At 40.8% G+C, this 18048-nt stretch overlaps 1 protein-coding gene across 1 annotated transcript in view; it reads left to right on the plus strand.

Moving 5' to 3' along the window:
- fhdc1 (FH2 domain containing 1) overlaps positions 1 to 16123 on the plus strand; it is a 36608-nt gene extending 20485 nt beyond the window's left edge. The window contains exons 4-12 of the mRNA XM_018703240.2: positions 3005 to 3107; positions 3265 to 3350; positions 4791 to 4891; positions 6027 to 6097; positions 6897 to 7004; positions 7656 to 7726; positions 8391 to 8508; positions 8690 to 8854; positions 9956 to 16123. Of these exons, the coding sequence (XP_018558756.1) occupies positions 3005 to 3107; positions 3265 to 3350; positions 4791 to 4891; positions 6027 to 6097; positions 6897 to 7004; positions 7656 to 7726; positions 8391 to 8508; positions 8690 to 8854; positions 9956 to 12145 (3013 nt within the window). The 3' untranslated portion in view covers positions 12146 to 16123. The remainder of the gene's footprint in view (positions 1 to 3004; positions 3108 to 3264; positions 3351 to 4790; positions 4892 to 6026; positions 6098 to 6896; positions 7005 to 7655; positions 7727 to 8390; positions 8509 to 8689; positions 8855 to 9955) is intronic.
- Positions 16124 to 18048: the final 1925 nt, after the last annotated feature.

An 18048-nucleotide genomic window follows, 5' to 3' on the forward strand; every position in this document is an offset into this window, starting at 1 on the left:
ACCCCAAGGGCTTGGAAAAAAAACAGTTTGTAAGACGTGTTGTCTGACCACATCAGCAGGCAAAGGTGTTTATAAACGGCACAGTGTCTCCTGGGTGGCATTCATAGTGTTGCACTCAAATGTTCACATAAAAAGTGACAGAAATAGCTGTATGAAGAATGAGAAAGTAGAGCCAAAGAGAGAAGTTCAAAGCCCCAGCTAATTTCTCACCTCTGCACAGCTGGTCAGTCACAGTGTGAGGTGGCCGTAAATGTCAGTTTATCACCTCAAAAAGTTACATAAACCCCTTTCACACAGAGATTGTGTTATACTGGTGTTAGGACGACCCTTAGTTATGGCGTCTGTGCTTGTTTACAGTGAACCAAACAATCCGGCTCTACCTTTTACACAGACGTTGATTCGGCTCTTTGACTACCTCTGCTGATAAATGTGGGACAACAATGCCTCCCTATTCCGCCTTCACACCTTTTTATACAGGACGGTGAGGCAGAATAACGTTCCCGCCTTGAACTGTGTAAAAGGGGCAATAAATTGTTGGACACAGCCCTCACAATTCCAACATCTGAGAGGAGTGGGAGGAGAGGGTTCAAAAGCTATGCTAACAGGCACTTCTAAAGAAGTATACTAGCACCTTAACGCGTCTTGTCATCTGCTCATATGGTGTTGACAGTTGTGGTGACAGCACACTCCTGGCTGCTCTGCGTAGCTTTCAGGTGATTTGCTGTGTGTTAGTTAACACAGTGCATTATCCAGGTTGTGCTGATCTAGGGAGAGAACATGATAAAATTTGCTGCTGGAGACTGAGCACCCGTTGATGGTGAGAAATAGGGCAGTGGCTCATAGACCTGTGATGCCACTGTCCCATTTCCTATTTAAGATGCTGCTGATGTGTGGCCTTGCACAGAAAACTATGGGTCCTGGTGTTCTGATATGCTGCCAGTGTATAGTATAGCCAGGTCATTCCTGTCTGTACAATATTAGATTTCACTGGGAGAAATAATAAAATTCAGTGTTGTGTAACTGGTGTAGAGATGCTGAGGTCTTTAAGTCCAGACCATGACGCCAGATATAAGGAGTACTGGTACAGAGTGTCAGAGTGGAGGAAGGACGGTGGTGAATTTCTATATAATTTGATAATTACTTCCACACTTTTTGTTGGCTTGTGGCTACAGGCTAACTGCACAAGTACTACAGAGAGATAGGCCATTATGAGGAGGGCAGTGAGCTTTCTAACCTTTTGTTTCTTCATCACACAGTTTTCTCTAATGGCTAATAAACACTTGGGAAAAACACTAATTGACCCCAAGGTAATTTGAGACTCAGATGAAAGGGAAGAAGACTGATAATGTATAACAGAAAAGTACTGCAGTGTAGTGTGTTTGAGCTGTTCACTCTGCTGTCCCAGAGATATGAGACCCAACACTGATGGTATCTTGAAAACATCCTCAGTTTCAGTTTGTATTTTACTTCCTGGCTGAGAAAATAAAACCTTTATAACTGAAGGAGATTAAGGTCAAAATCTGTGTCAGTTGTTCTAATAGGCTTTCTTAGCGCTCCATTGTTTCTAATTAATTGGTTCACGAAATCTTGAGGTGTGCTCGACCAGACTCAGCATCGTGTAATGCAACTGGTCTGCAGCAGAGTACAGAAAGTGTGTTAGGTATCTGTTTGCATGGCGATCTATTTGCATGGCTCCCCACTGTATTTTAATGACATTTGACTGTCAGCCATACTGTACTCTGTGAGGACTGAGTCTGAGCTGTGACCTCATCAGAGTCAGTGTTTATGTTTGTTTGTGGCTTTTCATTTGACTTCAGCACTAATGTGTTCATCCTCTGCCCTATATCATCTCTATATATTATCCCCTATCCTGTCTTACACAGGTTTAAACTTTGACTCAGTTTTTATGACAGGATTTCCAAGCCAGAACTTTATATGAGCAGTAAAGCAAAAGTAAAAAAAGAATAAACAGAAGCAGAGTTGTGAAGTGGTTGCAGAGGTTTCTTTTACCATTGCAAATTTGTCATTTCATTGTTTCCTTTTAACCAATATCAGTTCAATTCAAAATACTTGATTTGGGGCGAGTGAGTTTGCAAACAAGAGTACACAGTCAATTCATTTACACAAATAAAGACAGTCTAAACATACAAATATTATAAAATACAAACCCAGCTCCCAAGTATTTGTAGGTCTGGACTATTTCAGCACTTATGTCATAAATGAATGTTGGAAGACCGTCTATGCAGAAATGAACAGATTTTGTTGTTGATTTTCACTCTCCTGATTGTATCTGACTTCAGCATTAATATCTTAGTACAGAACTAATCATGCAGCAATCCATAAATGTATTGCTCAGAGATTACATACAGCATGAAACTCTTGTAAAAAGAGTTACAGTACAGGGAGTGGACAAAATGGTAGGAGAGCTTAATACATGATGATAAACAAACAAACTGTGGCCTCAAGAGCTGAATGAACATGAATCTAACACAGATTATAAACTTTATAAAGGTGATATTTATTGCAGAGCTATTATTCTGGGTTGTGTCATATTGTATTGTAAGGTGTCTACTTTCTGGATATTATCCATGCAGGTTTTCTAATAGTCTTTTCCCAGCAGTGATGTAATTATGTACTGTGTTGCAGCATTAGACATTACTGAGAATACATGATGAACTCATTCATGTGTAATATTCAGCACTGAAACACTCACATGTACAGTAGTGAGGACAATTGATGCTTACACAGATGAGTTTTGAATCTTTCCTGTGAGTTTACACATTGACACAGATCTGTATAAACCGGAGAGGATGCTTCTCATTGTATTTATATTGACCATAACATTGTCATTGTGGTTTGTTTTGCCTGTTAATGAAACTGAAGCAGACAGGGACAAACGTCTCTGTGAGGAACAGTTGGATTTATTGCCTTTGTGAAGCATTAAAAGAGAGCACCTGTGCCATTCATCATCGAGCTTAATTGAAATGAGCTGTCTGACTTCCAGGTCCAACCGCTCCATTGTTGAAGACATTCGACAAGGAGAAGGAAAGATTTATGGGGCAGAGCTGCTCAAAGACCTGCTGAAGCTCCTTCCTGATGCAGAGGAGGTCTGTGTTTGACTGTTTATATTTGTCCATGTCTGTGAGGCTAAATTATGAATAGCGTACAGTTTTTGAATGAAGACTAAAACTGATGATGAAAGACAGTTTATGTAGACTGTAGACACTGCAGCTGAGCTTCCTCTCTCCATTATTCTCTCCACAGATCAAGAAGCTACAGATGTTTAAAGGAGACCCAGACAAGCTGACACTGGTTGATTCCTTTATGTACCTCTTGATCCAGGTGCCACGGTGAGTTGATTTCAATGGCCTAGTTTCAATCAAAGAGAAATGTGAAGTCACTTGTTTGACAGTCAGTGAAAGATGAAGTGTTTGCACTGTTCAGTGTTGCAGAATTTTGTGAGAATAGCATTTTGTGAGTTTCAGATCAACTGGTACTTCTTGCGTTTATGTATTGCATTATGTGTTGTATTTGCATTTGATTAAAATGCACTGTCCCAGTGTTAGCTGATACTGATTAATTCTCATCGGAGAAGTGCTAAAATGATCCTACCTGCACAGATTAAAGTGCTGCTGCCAGCTCTCATATTTTCTGGAAAGGACTAATCTAATTCTTCCAGATTTTCTTCTCTCCACTAGCACAGGGTGGTAACACAGCAATTATGCTGGTATTAGTGTAATGGAGAGGAATGCAGTAGCCAGTACCGGGGGTGTGAAGGTGAAATAATGCAGTGATTGGCTGGACCTGATGCACAGCTGGAGACAGTCTGCGTCTACTAAAATTACACAAAGAAAATAAAACGCAGTTCATAAGTGGAAATCAAAACCATCAAATAAAAACATAAAAGAAGTTAATATGACAACTGTTTATAATAAAGCAATTATATAAAAAATGATTCACTCTCAAATAGCCACAAAGTCCTACATCAGGATTCAAACATTGTTGTAAGAAAGGTTTAAAAATATAGCTGTCACAAGCTCTGTGGGGACCATGGTATTGACATAAAAGGTGACGAGTTATAATAAATCATACAGTTTAAATAATGGCATGAATAACATTCTGTTTTTCAGACTGCCAGCCCAAATCCATGTTTTTGCATATCTATATTGTATCCTGAGTGACTTTAGAAAGTCTGGAAAAACACAGGAAATGCAATTTTTGCAAACCAGATCTAAGCCACATTTGGAGGTGGTGTGATTCCACTAAGATCAATCTGGCTGCTAAAATCAGATTTCAGAGTGTCGTTTGAGTCGCTTGCAACAAAACACACAACCATGTCATATCCAGAGTGATGGTAGCTACATCATCTCTGACCCTGGACACACAAATCCACTCTGATCACTTGCAAATAACAGTGTTAAGAGTCTGTCCTAAAGATCTGATTTGTCTGATTTGCCTGCAATCTCAGCAATGCTGGAGTATTACATAGGATAATAACATTTCTTCTGAATGATTATTGCATATTTTAGGTGCTAAAAGCAATCAGCTCTCACTGCATCTCAGCCTAAGATGAAGATAGGTCAAGTTAATTTCCATAAACTATGCACCTTGTTTCACCATCCATCATCCTGACTACTTGATAATAATGGTTATCGCTCTCTATGGAACCTTCACCAGTATTTTTAATCAAGACAGTCAACTCTTTTCCATCCTGTCACAGCCTTCAAAATGACATTCATCACAGATTTAACACCCCCATCCCCCACCCCGCTCTGCTCTGCCTCCAACAGCTTCGAGGTTCGTATCGAGGCCATGGTCCTCCACGAAGAGTTCTTCCCTTCCTGTGCCGTGATGAGCCACGAGATCGATGTCGTCCGTGTCGCCACTAAAGGTAACAACACACAACCTCTGCTGCCTTCATACACACAGAAACACATGCTCCGGGCAGGTGACCCAGATATTTGAGCTGTCAGCGGCGGTAAACAAAAAGTAGGAATGTGTCACCTGAGATACAGTGATGTCAGGACAGAGTGGAAAGAGAAGGCTGTGTCATCTTAGTGTTGCTTTGTAATCTTGGTTTTTAATGGTATCATGGAAAAATTACATTAAACATGACCTTACAAGACTAATAGTGCATTTATGGGGCGCTGGAATAATCAAAAAAATGAGTTCCTGACGTGAAAATTCACATGAACCTTAAATTAGAAAGTCAACAAAAATTTTTGTTCTCGACTTGCCAAGTTGTTGATGTCACATACACAGAAACATGGTGGATAAAAGTGAATGTTTGGTTTATGGTATGACACTTTTGATTTATTAATAGGAATTAATTTATTTCACAAGCGCCTAATGTCATTCTTGTGAGCAAATACAGACGTTTTTCTGTCGAACATGCATCTGTTTGAAATGAATCACATCACGGTTCACCTGGTTTGTTTCCTTTGTTCCTCACTGTCACACAAATACTGGAAACAGCTTTCAACCTGTTGTTTAAATGCTCTGAGCAGGAAAATACAACACATCTTTGTTATGGTGCTTCCGCAGACCGAAATTAAAAGCACATGAACCGACGACTTCTGAGAAACTGTGTAAAAAATATATATTTTTTATATATATCACTTGAACCTCAGTGTCATTTCAGCTGAGTCACACTGTCCTCCCTCTCTGTGCCTCATTGGATTTTTTCTTAAACCCTCTCTTCCACAGTGCCGTGACCTTTTCACTGCATTGCAGAGCTATCAGTTAAACACTGCACTGGGGAAAATGAAGTAGAACTTTTACGACACTGTTTAATTAAAGCTATCTGCAGTATTTAACATTTACCCTCACCGTTAGCACTAAACGGACAGATGGTCACAATGCACAAAGAAATTTCATTTAACTACAGATGATTTTGGAATAGGCTGTCGTTACTACTGCAGGTTGTCCTGTGTGGTGGTGGAAAATGAGAGTAAAATGGTGTGTAATGGGCTGCTCTGATCTGCTCTGGATTCTCTAATTGCGTTTATATTGATTTCTTCCTATAGAGTTGATGAGCTGTGAGGAGCTTCATGCCATCCTGCATCTGGTGCTGCAGGCCGGAAACATCATGAATGCTGTAAGTCTGCAAGTTACGTTCATTTCTCACCCTTATCTGTCTGATGAAGGATCAGGCCAGTGTCTTTCTGTATTTTCCAATTAAATCCAGTTAAAAGATGAACACCAACAACATGTTAGTCCATCTCTCAATGCTTTCCAGCCTTTTCTAACCTGTCTGTGGCTCTGTTTCCTCGTACCAAACGTGTAGAAATCAGCCTGAAATAAACTCATGGTAATGTCATGTGGTTCATTGATGTGTTTTTAAAGATACAGCTCGACATTTTGGGAAAGCATAAAGACCATCTAGCAAGGAAACAAAAATCCTCCTACCAGTGCTTCTAAAGCTAATTAAAACAATATATATTTCAATTGTTGTGAAGCCAAATGTTTTTTAAACTTTGGACAGAGCCAGACAAGCTGTTTCTTAATGTTTTCAGTCTTCATGCTAAACTAACTGTCTGCTCCCTCAGATTTCACATACAGTTACATTTACATTTACAGTTACATATCAGTTTTCTCATCTAACTCTCAAAGGAAGTAAATACAAATATTTCCAAATATGTCAAGCTCTTCTTCTTGCATCAGTGTTTGTCGTCATATTGCCTGTTTTGTTCAACCAGTAGTCCAAAATATAAAAAATGAATGTTTACCATCAACAGTGGAGGTCTATGGGACAAGGAATAAGCTGTATTAGGCTTTAAATATACACACAATACCCTTTAGTAGTATCACTTCATTGTTGGTCATGGAATTGGTTGACAGTCAGACTGATCCTTTAACTTTCCTGTAATGTTTTTGTTCATCTGTGAATCCCTTAGGGCGGCTACGCAGGAAACGCAGTGGGATTTAAGCTGTCCTCCCTGCTCTCACTGGCTGACACCAAGGCCAACAAGCCAGGGATGAACCTGCTGCACTTTGTTGCCATGGTTAGTAAAAGCTGCACTCATACAATATGATTCTTATGATACCATTAAGGCCTGCACTATCTTATGTAATCCAATACAACATGGAAAGCTGGGGCTGCAGAAATTACTGTGGAGTTAAATCAACACTTACGGGATGGTGCCACCATAAAATTGACTGTTGAAAGCTTCACACAGGTGCTGGATGTTGAAGGGTTATTTACTGGGCTGCATTAACATAAGCCTCCATTAATATGTATGTTTGGCACTGTTTCACTTTGTAATACTAACTATTTTAGAAGACACATTTACACATTTCCTTTCAGAAAGTCTCTGGTTTGCTTTGATTTCCACAGTTAAATCAGACAAAACTAAAGAATAAAACAGTGCAATATAGAGCAAAAGACAGTTATCTGTCAGGCACAGAGAATTAGTTTCATATAAATCTTTGACAGCAGTGGTGTTTGAGCAAACAGTGACCAAACACAAAGATTACAGAGGCCAGGTGGACAGCAGATGGTGACAGGAAACAGAAAAGAGCCAAGAGTGGCTAGCCAAGCACTTACATAAGCCAAACAAAGAGTGGTACTTCATACAGCAGTTACTATGCCTCTTTACCTTGTACAGTACTAAAAAATGTGGATGATAAATTGTATAATGTGTCTCTCCACACAGGAGGCAAAGAAAAAAGACGAGAAGCTGCTCAAGTTTCCAGAGAGACTTCAGGATGTCCAGAGTGCAGCCAGGTAAGAAGTGTGTTGCTCCAGTTTTCCCTCACAAAAAGTAACATTTCATGGTGTAAATTACTGACCTACTGGTGCTGTATTCATTACAGTTAAACTTGGACAAGGACTCCTCCATCTTCATGCTTTAACAAAACTATAACAACACCAGTAATTCACTACAAATTTAGACAAAACTTGTTTTTCATTACACCTTCTCTTTAATGTTTTTACACACAATGGCCCACCATAACTAATCATAAATATATTTTATTTCTCGATTCTGTAAATGACCAAAAGTGTGAACCTCTAGCCTCATCACTCAAGCTGACATCCAACTTAAGCACAGTACTCAGAGAGTCATGTTGAGAATGCAGTGTGACTCTGGTGGCTGTCAGGCTCCGTCAGCTTCACAAGGTCATATCTGTGTGGCGTCAGTGCAGCTCCTGCACCGCAGAGCCAAGATCACCCCTCCCTCCCTCCCTCCCTCAGGATATGTGAACGCATTTCTCACAGCAGTCCTGTCTTCACCTTTAACAGTCTGACAGTGTATTCAGCGAAATGTCAAATATTGTCACGCTAACCAGTATTATAGTCAGCAGTCAGCAAATGTGAATTATGTATGCAATAATTGTCTCGTAACACATTTTCCTCATCTGAATTTTTCTTTTGTCATATTCTCGTGTAGAATCTCAGTGGAGAACATTGAGATGGAGTTTTCCTCTTTATATGTCCGGATTAAATCCCTGGAGGAAAAGGTTCAAGGAGACCAGGAGCTACTGCAGCAGCTCGAGCCCTTTCTGCAGGTGAAGCAGCAGCAGCAGTTATGTAATACATTATATACACAGACACACATACAGAAAGTTGGATCCAGGACACTGTACATTTCTGGCGCTGCTGACTCAAGTGCTACAGATAATGACATCCATAAAAGCGCATAACGCTTTATAAATAAAAAATGTGTATGTGTTTGATGGTCCATCTCAGAGTTCAGCACGGACTCTTCAGGACCTGAAGAGACGCAGGCTGGATCTGCGGAAAGAGGGAAACGCTCTAATCGATTTCTTTTGCGAGGACAAGGACACGTTCAAGCTGGACGAGTGCTTCCGCATCTTTCAAGACTTCTGCATCAAGTTCAAGAAAGCTGTTAAGGTCAGTTTGATTTATAGGGTTATTACAGCGCTTTGTGGTTTTGGCAGTTCTTCCCACCAGTAATAATAGAATTGTACTCACTGAAATGATTGGTGACATCTGTAAACATGGCAGCACTGTTAAAAAGAAGTCAGACACAAAGAGACAGCTACACAGGTTATAAAGAAACTCCCACAGTCAGCAACTTTATTTGGACAGTAAAATGAACCCAAACTGTTTGTTGCACTTTCATCATTAATATTATTGTTCCCTAGAGGAAAACCGTCTCACAGCCAGGTAGAACACAGGACACACAATGACTGTGTGGCCTCCTGTACATTCTGTAGTTTGATGTGCCAATAGTTTTCTTGTGCAATGAGCAATTATTATCAACATTTTGAGTTCACTCACTTTTGGTTTAAACTCCAAAGAAAGTGGTTTTACTGGCGAAAGTGCTTTCTTTTTATAACCTGCCCTGTCGTGGATCAAGTTTCTTAATCGAGTTTCTTATCCGAGCCACACTTTGTTGTGATGATGTTGTTCCTAGATTTCCGCCATAATTCATTCCAGGGGAGGGTGAGTGACAGACAGTAGTGGTCTTGTAAACAACAATTGATAATTTTCACTTCTTTTCCATGGTGAAAAGTTTATTCAGAATTTATACTTAATGTGTAACTGTAACATGCAATTTTTTTTCAACCCATACCTCCAAAATGTATCATCATTGGGGGGCTTTGCTGCCCATGATCACATACAGTAAATACATGATACTATTGTTGAACCATCTCACTAATCATGAGAACCAGCCACACAAACCAAGCTTCACATTTCAGTGACTTTTTTAGGATTTCCTCCATGTTGTTTTGGCTGCTGTGTTGTTCTAGGGATGAGGGGTGCATTAACAAAAACTGTCTGTTAAAATAGCCGAATTATTGTGCTTGAGGTGTTTGTTTCTGTGGTGAACATATAAGTGATAGGTACTAGTAAGACCCATGCTGAAATAATTATGATAAATCCATTAAGAGAACTGAATTCAGAGGAAAAAAGATGCTTCAAATACTATCTTCTTCAAGTCTGATTCGATGTTACCTTAACTCTCTCTCACCTTTGTCTTTCTCTCAGGACAACATGGATCGCGAATTGAAAGAAGCAGCCAGGCAGCGTCGTCTGAGAGAGCTGGAGGAGAAGCGTTTCGCGTGGTCAGGCGCAGATCAGAGCGGGGGGTTCGGTCGCAGCAGCAGCGAGAACGATGTGGAAATGCTCACCAAGGAGGGCCTCCTGGACTTCTTCCAACAGAGGTCTCAGAGTCCCCACAGCCCGCTGGGACGTTCTGCCAGCGCCCGCCGCCACCGTCACACCATGACCTCCATAGCGGACCGCGAACTCCAGGGATACCTCGAGCTATTTGGAGGCGCCGGGAATCCCACCGACTATTCCAAGTTTAACAGCCTACCTCGGTCGGGCCGCACCGTGCAGCGCAAGACCATGCCGTGGATCTTAGCCCAGGATGACAACCGTGAGCTAGGCTGTGACAGACAGGTGACATCTCCGGGTGCAGAAACTGAACCTATCAGCCCACTGGCCAGGTTTTCCTCCTCCGGGTTTAATGACAACGATGACCGATACAACAACAACAACAATTACTCATCTGTATCCGAAAGCAGCGCTCTGCCTCGTCCCTTTTGTGTCTTTCAGAAGCCTGCCCATCTTCTCAACCCAACAATTACCGGCCACATGAATGTTAGTGTGGAGAAGCATACTTTAGTTCGAGGTCCTCAAGCTTTTGACTTGCCTAGTCCAAACAATAACAGTAATCATATGCACTTTGTCAACCGGGGGGATGTTGTGGTGACAGATTTGGAAAAGGAGAGACAGTCGCCTCCCAAGAATCTGGGTCCAGGTATTAAACTTTTAGAGAGAGGAGCAGATCCCAAGGCAGCATGGGAAGATAAAATTGATCCTCCTACACAGGCTGGACCGTCTCCAGAAAGAGAGAAAGAAGAAGAGGACAACAGCACAGTTTCATCAACAACCTGTGATACACCACTTCCACTAGATACCTCTGTGTCCAATAAGAAGCCAGTGTTTTACATACTAGACTGCACAGAAACTGACTGCTCTGTCACCTTGGATTACTCTGAGGCCGAAAGCTCATCTCTGACAAAAGAGGGACTTCAATTCAGAACGACGGACTGCAGCAAAGATCAGGAGAGCCAACAAGATCCAAGCTCCCTGTCCTCTAATGTAGAGTCCATGTCTCCCAACGACCAGTCTGTTTCAACCAGCGAGATTTCGGCGCCAAAATCCGTGGACGCAGCATCCATGACTCCGCCTGCGACCGCAGAGGAGTGGGACACAGAGAGCTGTGACACAGCTGAGGGAAAACAAGGTGCAGAGAAAGATGAACAGAGAAGCAGCAGAAAACCAGTGAATGCAAAGAGTAAAGCTAACAAAGCAACAAAGTGCAACGGTGGTCATGGCGTGCGAACACTGACCACCACCGAGAGCCAGGGCATGCGCAAGGTCGTGCCTATTAGCAAGCTTACGAGGACAGGTAGCAGCAAACGTACAGAGAGGACTTTGGTGCACGACAGCGGAGAGTCACGCCGACCTCTGCGAGATCAGAGCACCCCAGCGAGAGGAAGGAGCGAGAAGACCACAAGACCTCCTCGACATTCCAGTCTGCCTCCCGATGAGTTGAAAGCTCAGAGGGGAAGTGGTGTTTCAAGATGGGCGCGTGATTCGACCCCAAGGAAGGCTTCCATCCACAAGCCAAGCGCCAAACCCCTGAGGAACATCCCCAAGGCCGCTCCTGAGGAGAAAATGTGTCGCTCCACTATGAGAGCTTTGGCCCAGGCCCAAGCCCAGGCCCAAGCCCAGGCCCAAGCCCAGGCCCAAGCCCAGGCCCAGGCCCAGGGTGGAGCTTCCTCTGAGAACAGCAGCTCACACACACTCAGCACAAAAATCACCTCTGACGTCCCCAGCTTTGCCCGTAACACCGTAGCTTCTTCCTCCAGGACCAAGAAGGAGCTGGGCCCCCCATCCGTCCCCTCCACCCCATCTCGCAGCCCATCTCTCCTGGGCCGACAGCCCTCTGTGAAGCAGAGCAGGTTGTCACCCCCGGTTCACCCCGGCGAGGAGAAGCCGCAAGGGACGAACGTGCGACGAGTGCAAAGTGTGAAGGCCACAAGTCGGAGCGCCTACCGCAGCGAGACCCCGCCTCCAACACGTGAAGATGTTCGTAAAACTAGTAGCTTTTCTGAGAAGTCGATGGTGACGCCCAGCAGAAGTGCTAAACCAAGCTGGAAATAAAACAATCTTTGAGGAAACATACAGGAGAGAGACTTTCTCCCTGATTTCCATCTGAATTGTTATTCTCTCCTCTTCCCCAGCTACAGTGCTGACTTCTCCTCTCATATGATGCAAAAGACAGGAATCTGAAAGCATATTAAACTATCTCACCTCCATCCAGTAGCTGACTCTGTATCAGGTTTATGAATTGCAAAGAGCAAGATGCAATGAACTTCTCCACATGTTCGGTTTTGTTCGTTCAAAAAAGCTATTGTCCACAACTTCCTTTTTTCCTGGGGTGGGGGGGGGGCATTAACACTTAACTGACAAATGGCACAGGAGCCTCTTTGCCTGCTGAGCTGTCTGTGTACTGTATGTGCTAGTGTTTGTGATGATGTAGATGTTGAACACTACTGACTATACAATGCTGCTAATTAGCTCTGACAATTTGAAACCGAGTTTCAGTGTCTCTTTGATTCAGGGTTACAAAATTTGTTGTTACCTTAACTTGCTGCTCTTATGGTGTCTTTCAGTTTTGTTGCATCCTCCTGTAGGTTACCGCCCTGTTTGCTTTTTGGTTCTTTTGCTTGATACCTCAGAAAAATTGCAGTGGCCTTGTACCAGCAGACTAAGTAGAATATATTCTTTGGTTCTGCATGATAAAGATGTAGACAGAATCTGATCATTTGGGTTTAAAATAGCTGCAATGTCACTTTTTACAATTCCCTGGTATATTGATATTACTACTATATATATAAAATCACAGATTATATGCCCACAGTGTGTACCAACTGTGGTACTACTCGTACCTTGTGTATGTATGTGTCAGTAGTTTGTAAATGTTATAGAACTCCTCCATAGTATCATGGAGTAGACATGCACGTAGGAAATGTTTCCTATATACTGTAGGCTAACACACGATCAACGCTAATGCTTTGAAAGATAAGCATTGAATGCATCTGAAACAACACTGAAAATATCATCAGTCATGTGATCTAATTTTTCTACTGTGAATGTAGTCTGATCATATTCTCTCCAGGCCTGCACCTTTCTCGATCAAGTTAAATTTGCAACTATAGCGCTAACTGGTCATAATTTAGCTTAGCATCAGTTTGTGCTGCTGATGTATTACCATGACGCAGAGTTAGTGATTCGGTTTTCTGAAAAACCCAGAAGTTTAGTTAACAACACTCACTGCTGCTCTGACTCAGACTTGTCTGACCATGTGAAGGAAAATATTTCCACTGTGCTGCACAACAAAACAGATTTATAGCCACTTTCCCAAGTTGTGACTTTACACATACCCAGAAATTACATTGTCCTTGCACATTTTCTATGGCACAAGAATAATATAAACACATTATTTTGTATGGAAATATAAAATAATACAATTTAACATCTAAATGGACAACAATAACTGATGATGGTTATATATTTTGTTTCACATTGTACAAGTTGAGCACAGACAAACAGTATGTCAGTAGTTTTATTACCTTATATTTGTCCATATTGATGTTACAATGGGTTATTTTACATTTTCATACAAAACAATGTGTTCATTTTTTTCTTTTGCCATAGAAAAGAGCAAGGATGTATATCATTTCCAGAAATTTGGTTGTAATTTTTCATCCATATGGTTGAAAAAGTCTTTGAGGATTCTGTAAAAACAGCAATAAGTGTTGTCCAGCAACCTTCTGAGCTTCTCAAAGATCCGTTATTTTTCAGAGAAACAGAGCTCTGTGGGTTTCGTGTGATGGTAACACATAAAAGGCACAAACTGGACACCCTGTTGACCATTTCACACCACTTGCCTTTCTACCTGCATTGTGCCATTGCCTTGATGGCAACAACATTCACAACAGTGCATTGCCTTAAAGCTTAAATGTAGCCGATCCATCACCAGTAGAAACTCCTTGATTGTAAAAGGAGAGTAGAAACTTTTCCGACATTCCATCACACTGAACTGGAACAGTGACTCCGCTGGTTAGTGATTCACTTTGTAAATAATGTAAAGACATAGTATTTTTCTGACTATCAATATGTTTACATAGCATTAAAAATGAAGGGTAAAAGAGTGAAGTCGAGTATGTGAGAGCACAGATGTTTTAAAACAGTCAGAGCATCCGTATCTTCCATCAGATGTTTGAGAGTCCTGACCTGCAGTGTGTTGACATGCTGCGGGTGTCTTCCTGTTCCCTGTAATGCAAATGAAGTTGATGAAGCGATGACACAAAAGGCCCAGTGTGACATGCCACCGTGTGTGTGGCCTGCATGAAGCCTAAATTTAGAACCCTTTTCACAAAGTACAAAGTAAAGTAAGGCTGCAGCTAACCATTGGTTTCATTATTATTTTGTCTATTAAAGCCCCAGGGTGAATTTCTCCACTTTCATGGATAAATTAAAAGCTTTAATTAAGGCTTTAACAGTGAAAAACTCAGCTGATGAGTTTCAGGACTGTGTGGGTGTGGTTTGATCAGGTTTAACAGTGCTGGCATCACAATTCAACTTCAGCTTTAAACAGTGAGAAGAGCAAATACAGGAATCTGTTATTGGGAAAAAAAGGACCCCATCTATCATTAGGAAGCTAATCGATAAATATAAATAAATATGTTTTTAGGGCCTTTAATTGTCAGAAAACAGTTCAAGGTGGTTATATCACCCAACATATTATCCAAACCTAAAGCTAGTTGATTAGAAAACTAGTAAAACTTCAGTTTGAAAGCTGAAAATAATGAATTTCTTTGGGCATTTTTGCTCACAAATGACTAATTAGAATATCAAAATTGTGGCTGATTATTTTCTGACAGTCAATCTATCAACAAATAGTTTCTCTCTAAACTCTAAAGTAATAACTGTAATGAATATATCTGTCTGCCATTCAGCCTGTGATAAAACCCACACTAGACCTTGTGAACAGTGGTTTGAAATCTGATGAAAGCAGTGGAATAACAGTGGACCTTGAGTTAAGGCCGTCAAACCCATTTGAGATATTTTAACATATATCCTCCTGTAAACTTTGGTCAAAACCACAAAGATTGTTAAAAATAATCCACCTTTATAACAGTTTGTAACCTTAAGAGCAAAAACTTTAAAACCCCAGTTTGTCTCCTGACAAGGTTTGAATGTGAGAATCAACTTTTCTTTCATTTGGATCATGGATTGTTTAATATAAAAGATAGACACACTAACTATTGTGTAACTTGAGCTGCTGTTTTCCAGATTCAATTTACACACTAAGGCCCAGTCTCCTGCTCTCTGTCTGTCCTGAGCCTCGTCCTTTGTGTCTCCCCCTGCTGTCTTTTAACAGTCCTGAGCATAACAATGGCTGCCCTTTACATTATGTCGCACTGGCTTGCAGCAGTGGAGCTGCTGTGGAATTTGAATGCTTACTCACCCTTTTTACCACAACGTCCTTGTTCTACATGGTGGTTACCGTGGTAACAGAACAAACATCAATTACAAATACTGATTACGGGCCTGTAAAGCAAAAAGGTCAATGCCGTCCACAAACTTTCGTCAAGTTAAACTGGTATTGTTTCAAGTCACATGACCAAAGCCCGCTCACAGTATGTGACTTTATATTATTTAGAGTGAATCGTTTTATGTAATCTTTATAGTAACTCTATGTGTACTCCCTCAGTTAATTTTCATCAAATTGATTAACTTGTTTTGTTTCGGCATTTTCATGTCTTTTGTAAGGAACGACTAGCTGAGGTGCTTTTTTTTTTTTTTTACTCTGATGTGATTCTTTGTGATGAAGACGTTGATGTGTCTGCTGTAGTTTTCACACCTGTGGAGAAATAGGTGCTCCGCTTGGTCTTTTCCAATCTGAAGTCTCATGATGATGAAAAACCGAAAAGACTGATCATTCTGTCGAGCAAACCATCATCTCTGATCACTAGACCACAGGGCTGCAAAATCATGATGTTTAACTCTGTTGCAGTTTCTATTTCTGATGATGACGTCAAAGAAATAAATAAAATCACATGTTGCTGTGTAAGCTGAAAACTTGTTCTTGGTGTTTTTTTCTATCTCCGCTACTCAATAATGGATGCGCTGTGGATCATGAACTTAAAATGGAGGGTTTACCCTTCAGTCCTGAGGCCACAGTGATGAAACTGATGAAAATTTGTACTTGGACATACTTAGTTTACTGGACAGCATTATGAGTAGCTCGTGCTCACGCATAAAATAAGACTCTATAGACAAAATGTGGCCTTCTTTCAGACTAAGTGTTTGTTTTACTACATTTTGTCTCTTTGCATCTGTAGGTTTCAGTTACAGTACATATCTATATTCTCAGGATGAGTTTTTTCTCTTACTTTTGAACCAGAAATCTCCACTTCAGCAGCACCTACATACAATACACTTCCCACATTTATTCCTATCTGTATTCTGAATGTTTGCAATATATCATTTACAGCCTGATTTATGTAATATTTCATTTGTAAAAACATAGTGAAAACTGATTTTTTTTTTTTTTTTTATGGCTGTTTTTGGGGTTTATGGAGTGATAGAGATATCCAAAATTTCCTCTGTAAAAACCTTTGACTCTAATGTCAACAAAATGAAAGAATTTTGAACCTGGTTTTATCTAACATTAGATGATGCCTCAACTGCATATTCAAGCATAACATTTCAGAAAAGTTGTAATACAAAACATAACTGTCTTAATGTAAGTCTTGTGCTGATGTCTATTGATTTTTTTATCCTGTTCTCCTGTAGTTTGCTTTGTTTGTTTGATTTGCCTTATAAATGTATGAAAAATAGAATAACAAATCACTTACAGTACTGTTTGTTGGGGATGTGAAATCATTGTCAACGATCCATATTACTTGATTTTGACAGATACAGAGGCCAGCAGCTTTTATTTTTGCAACATAGTTCTGTAATGGTAATAGTGAAAACTGTTTTAGGGAAGTGTCTCACATCTGCCTTTACGCCACTAGAGTGCAGCAGAGTATCTTGGTTTGAAACCCTGAAATCACTGCGTCCTCTGCCTGTTCCCTGAGGTAACAAGCCTTCGCAGAAACATACAAAGTGCTTCACAAATTAGGTTAAAAAAATATACAACATTTTTTGTTAGAAACAACAAAATGATTCAAATTTCTAATTTTGGACTTAAAAATGTTACAGAACCACAGTAGCAGCACAGTCAATAATGATTTTTCATTGTTAAGCCTCTTAGTAGATACACTTTCATTTCATTTTCATTTAAGGGACATTTTAAATCCCAGCAAACACATGGACATGAAGCAATAGCAACATCTTCATAACGTTGCAGTAGTATGAAGTATGGTGTGGCTTGGTATCATCTAGTCTTGTCCTTAGAGGCACTGACCAGTATGGGCTCCACCAAAGACAATGCACTATGTACTGTATGGCATTAGATGTCAAACGGCTCGTGACTTGGTACGTTAAATCTCTAGATCACAGTTGCTGTAGCCATGTGTGAGGGATTATGTTCCTCTCAATCCTTCCTTATCCCGCAGCTCATCTTAACACCTGAAGAGTAGGATCTTTACTTTCACTCTGACACTGCTGCAGGTAGCAACAGCTCTTCACATTATTACATATCATCCATAGCTAGTTAGGAGAGCATTCATATTTTCTTGTGTCTGATTTTTTTTGGTGGGGGGCAGGGGAGGATTAAAGAGCAGCTCGAGGATGTTTTCCTGATTGTCAAGTACGTCATGAAGCAGGCAACTGGGATTAGACAACAACAATGGTGTTCCTGCACAAGAAGGAGGTCTCAGCAACAAGATCCCTAGAAAGAGTGAGTCCCAGTTTGTGTCTGTTTTATTAGCAATTTTCAGTGCATAGCTTACCACAGCAGTTAGAAATGAAAAGAATATCTTCCTCTGGTGAATTTCAAATCCTCCAGCGCTGATTAACATCAACCTGAAAGACAAAACTGTGAAAGG

Source organism: Lates calcarifer, linkage group LG5 (genome assembly GCF_001640805.2).
Source record: "Lates calcarifer isolate ASB-BC8 linkage group LG5, TLL_Latcal_v3, whole genome shotgun sequence".
In the NCBI taxonomy this organism is placed as follows: domain Eukaryota; kingdom Metazoa; phylum Chordata; class Actinopteri; family Centropomidae; genus Lates; species Lates calcarifer.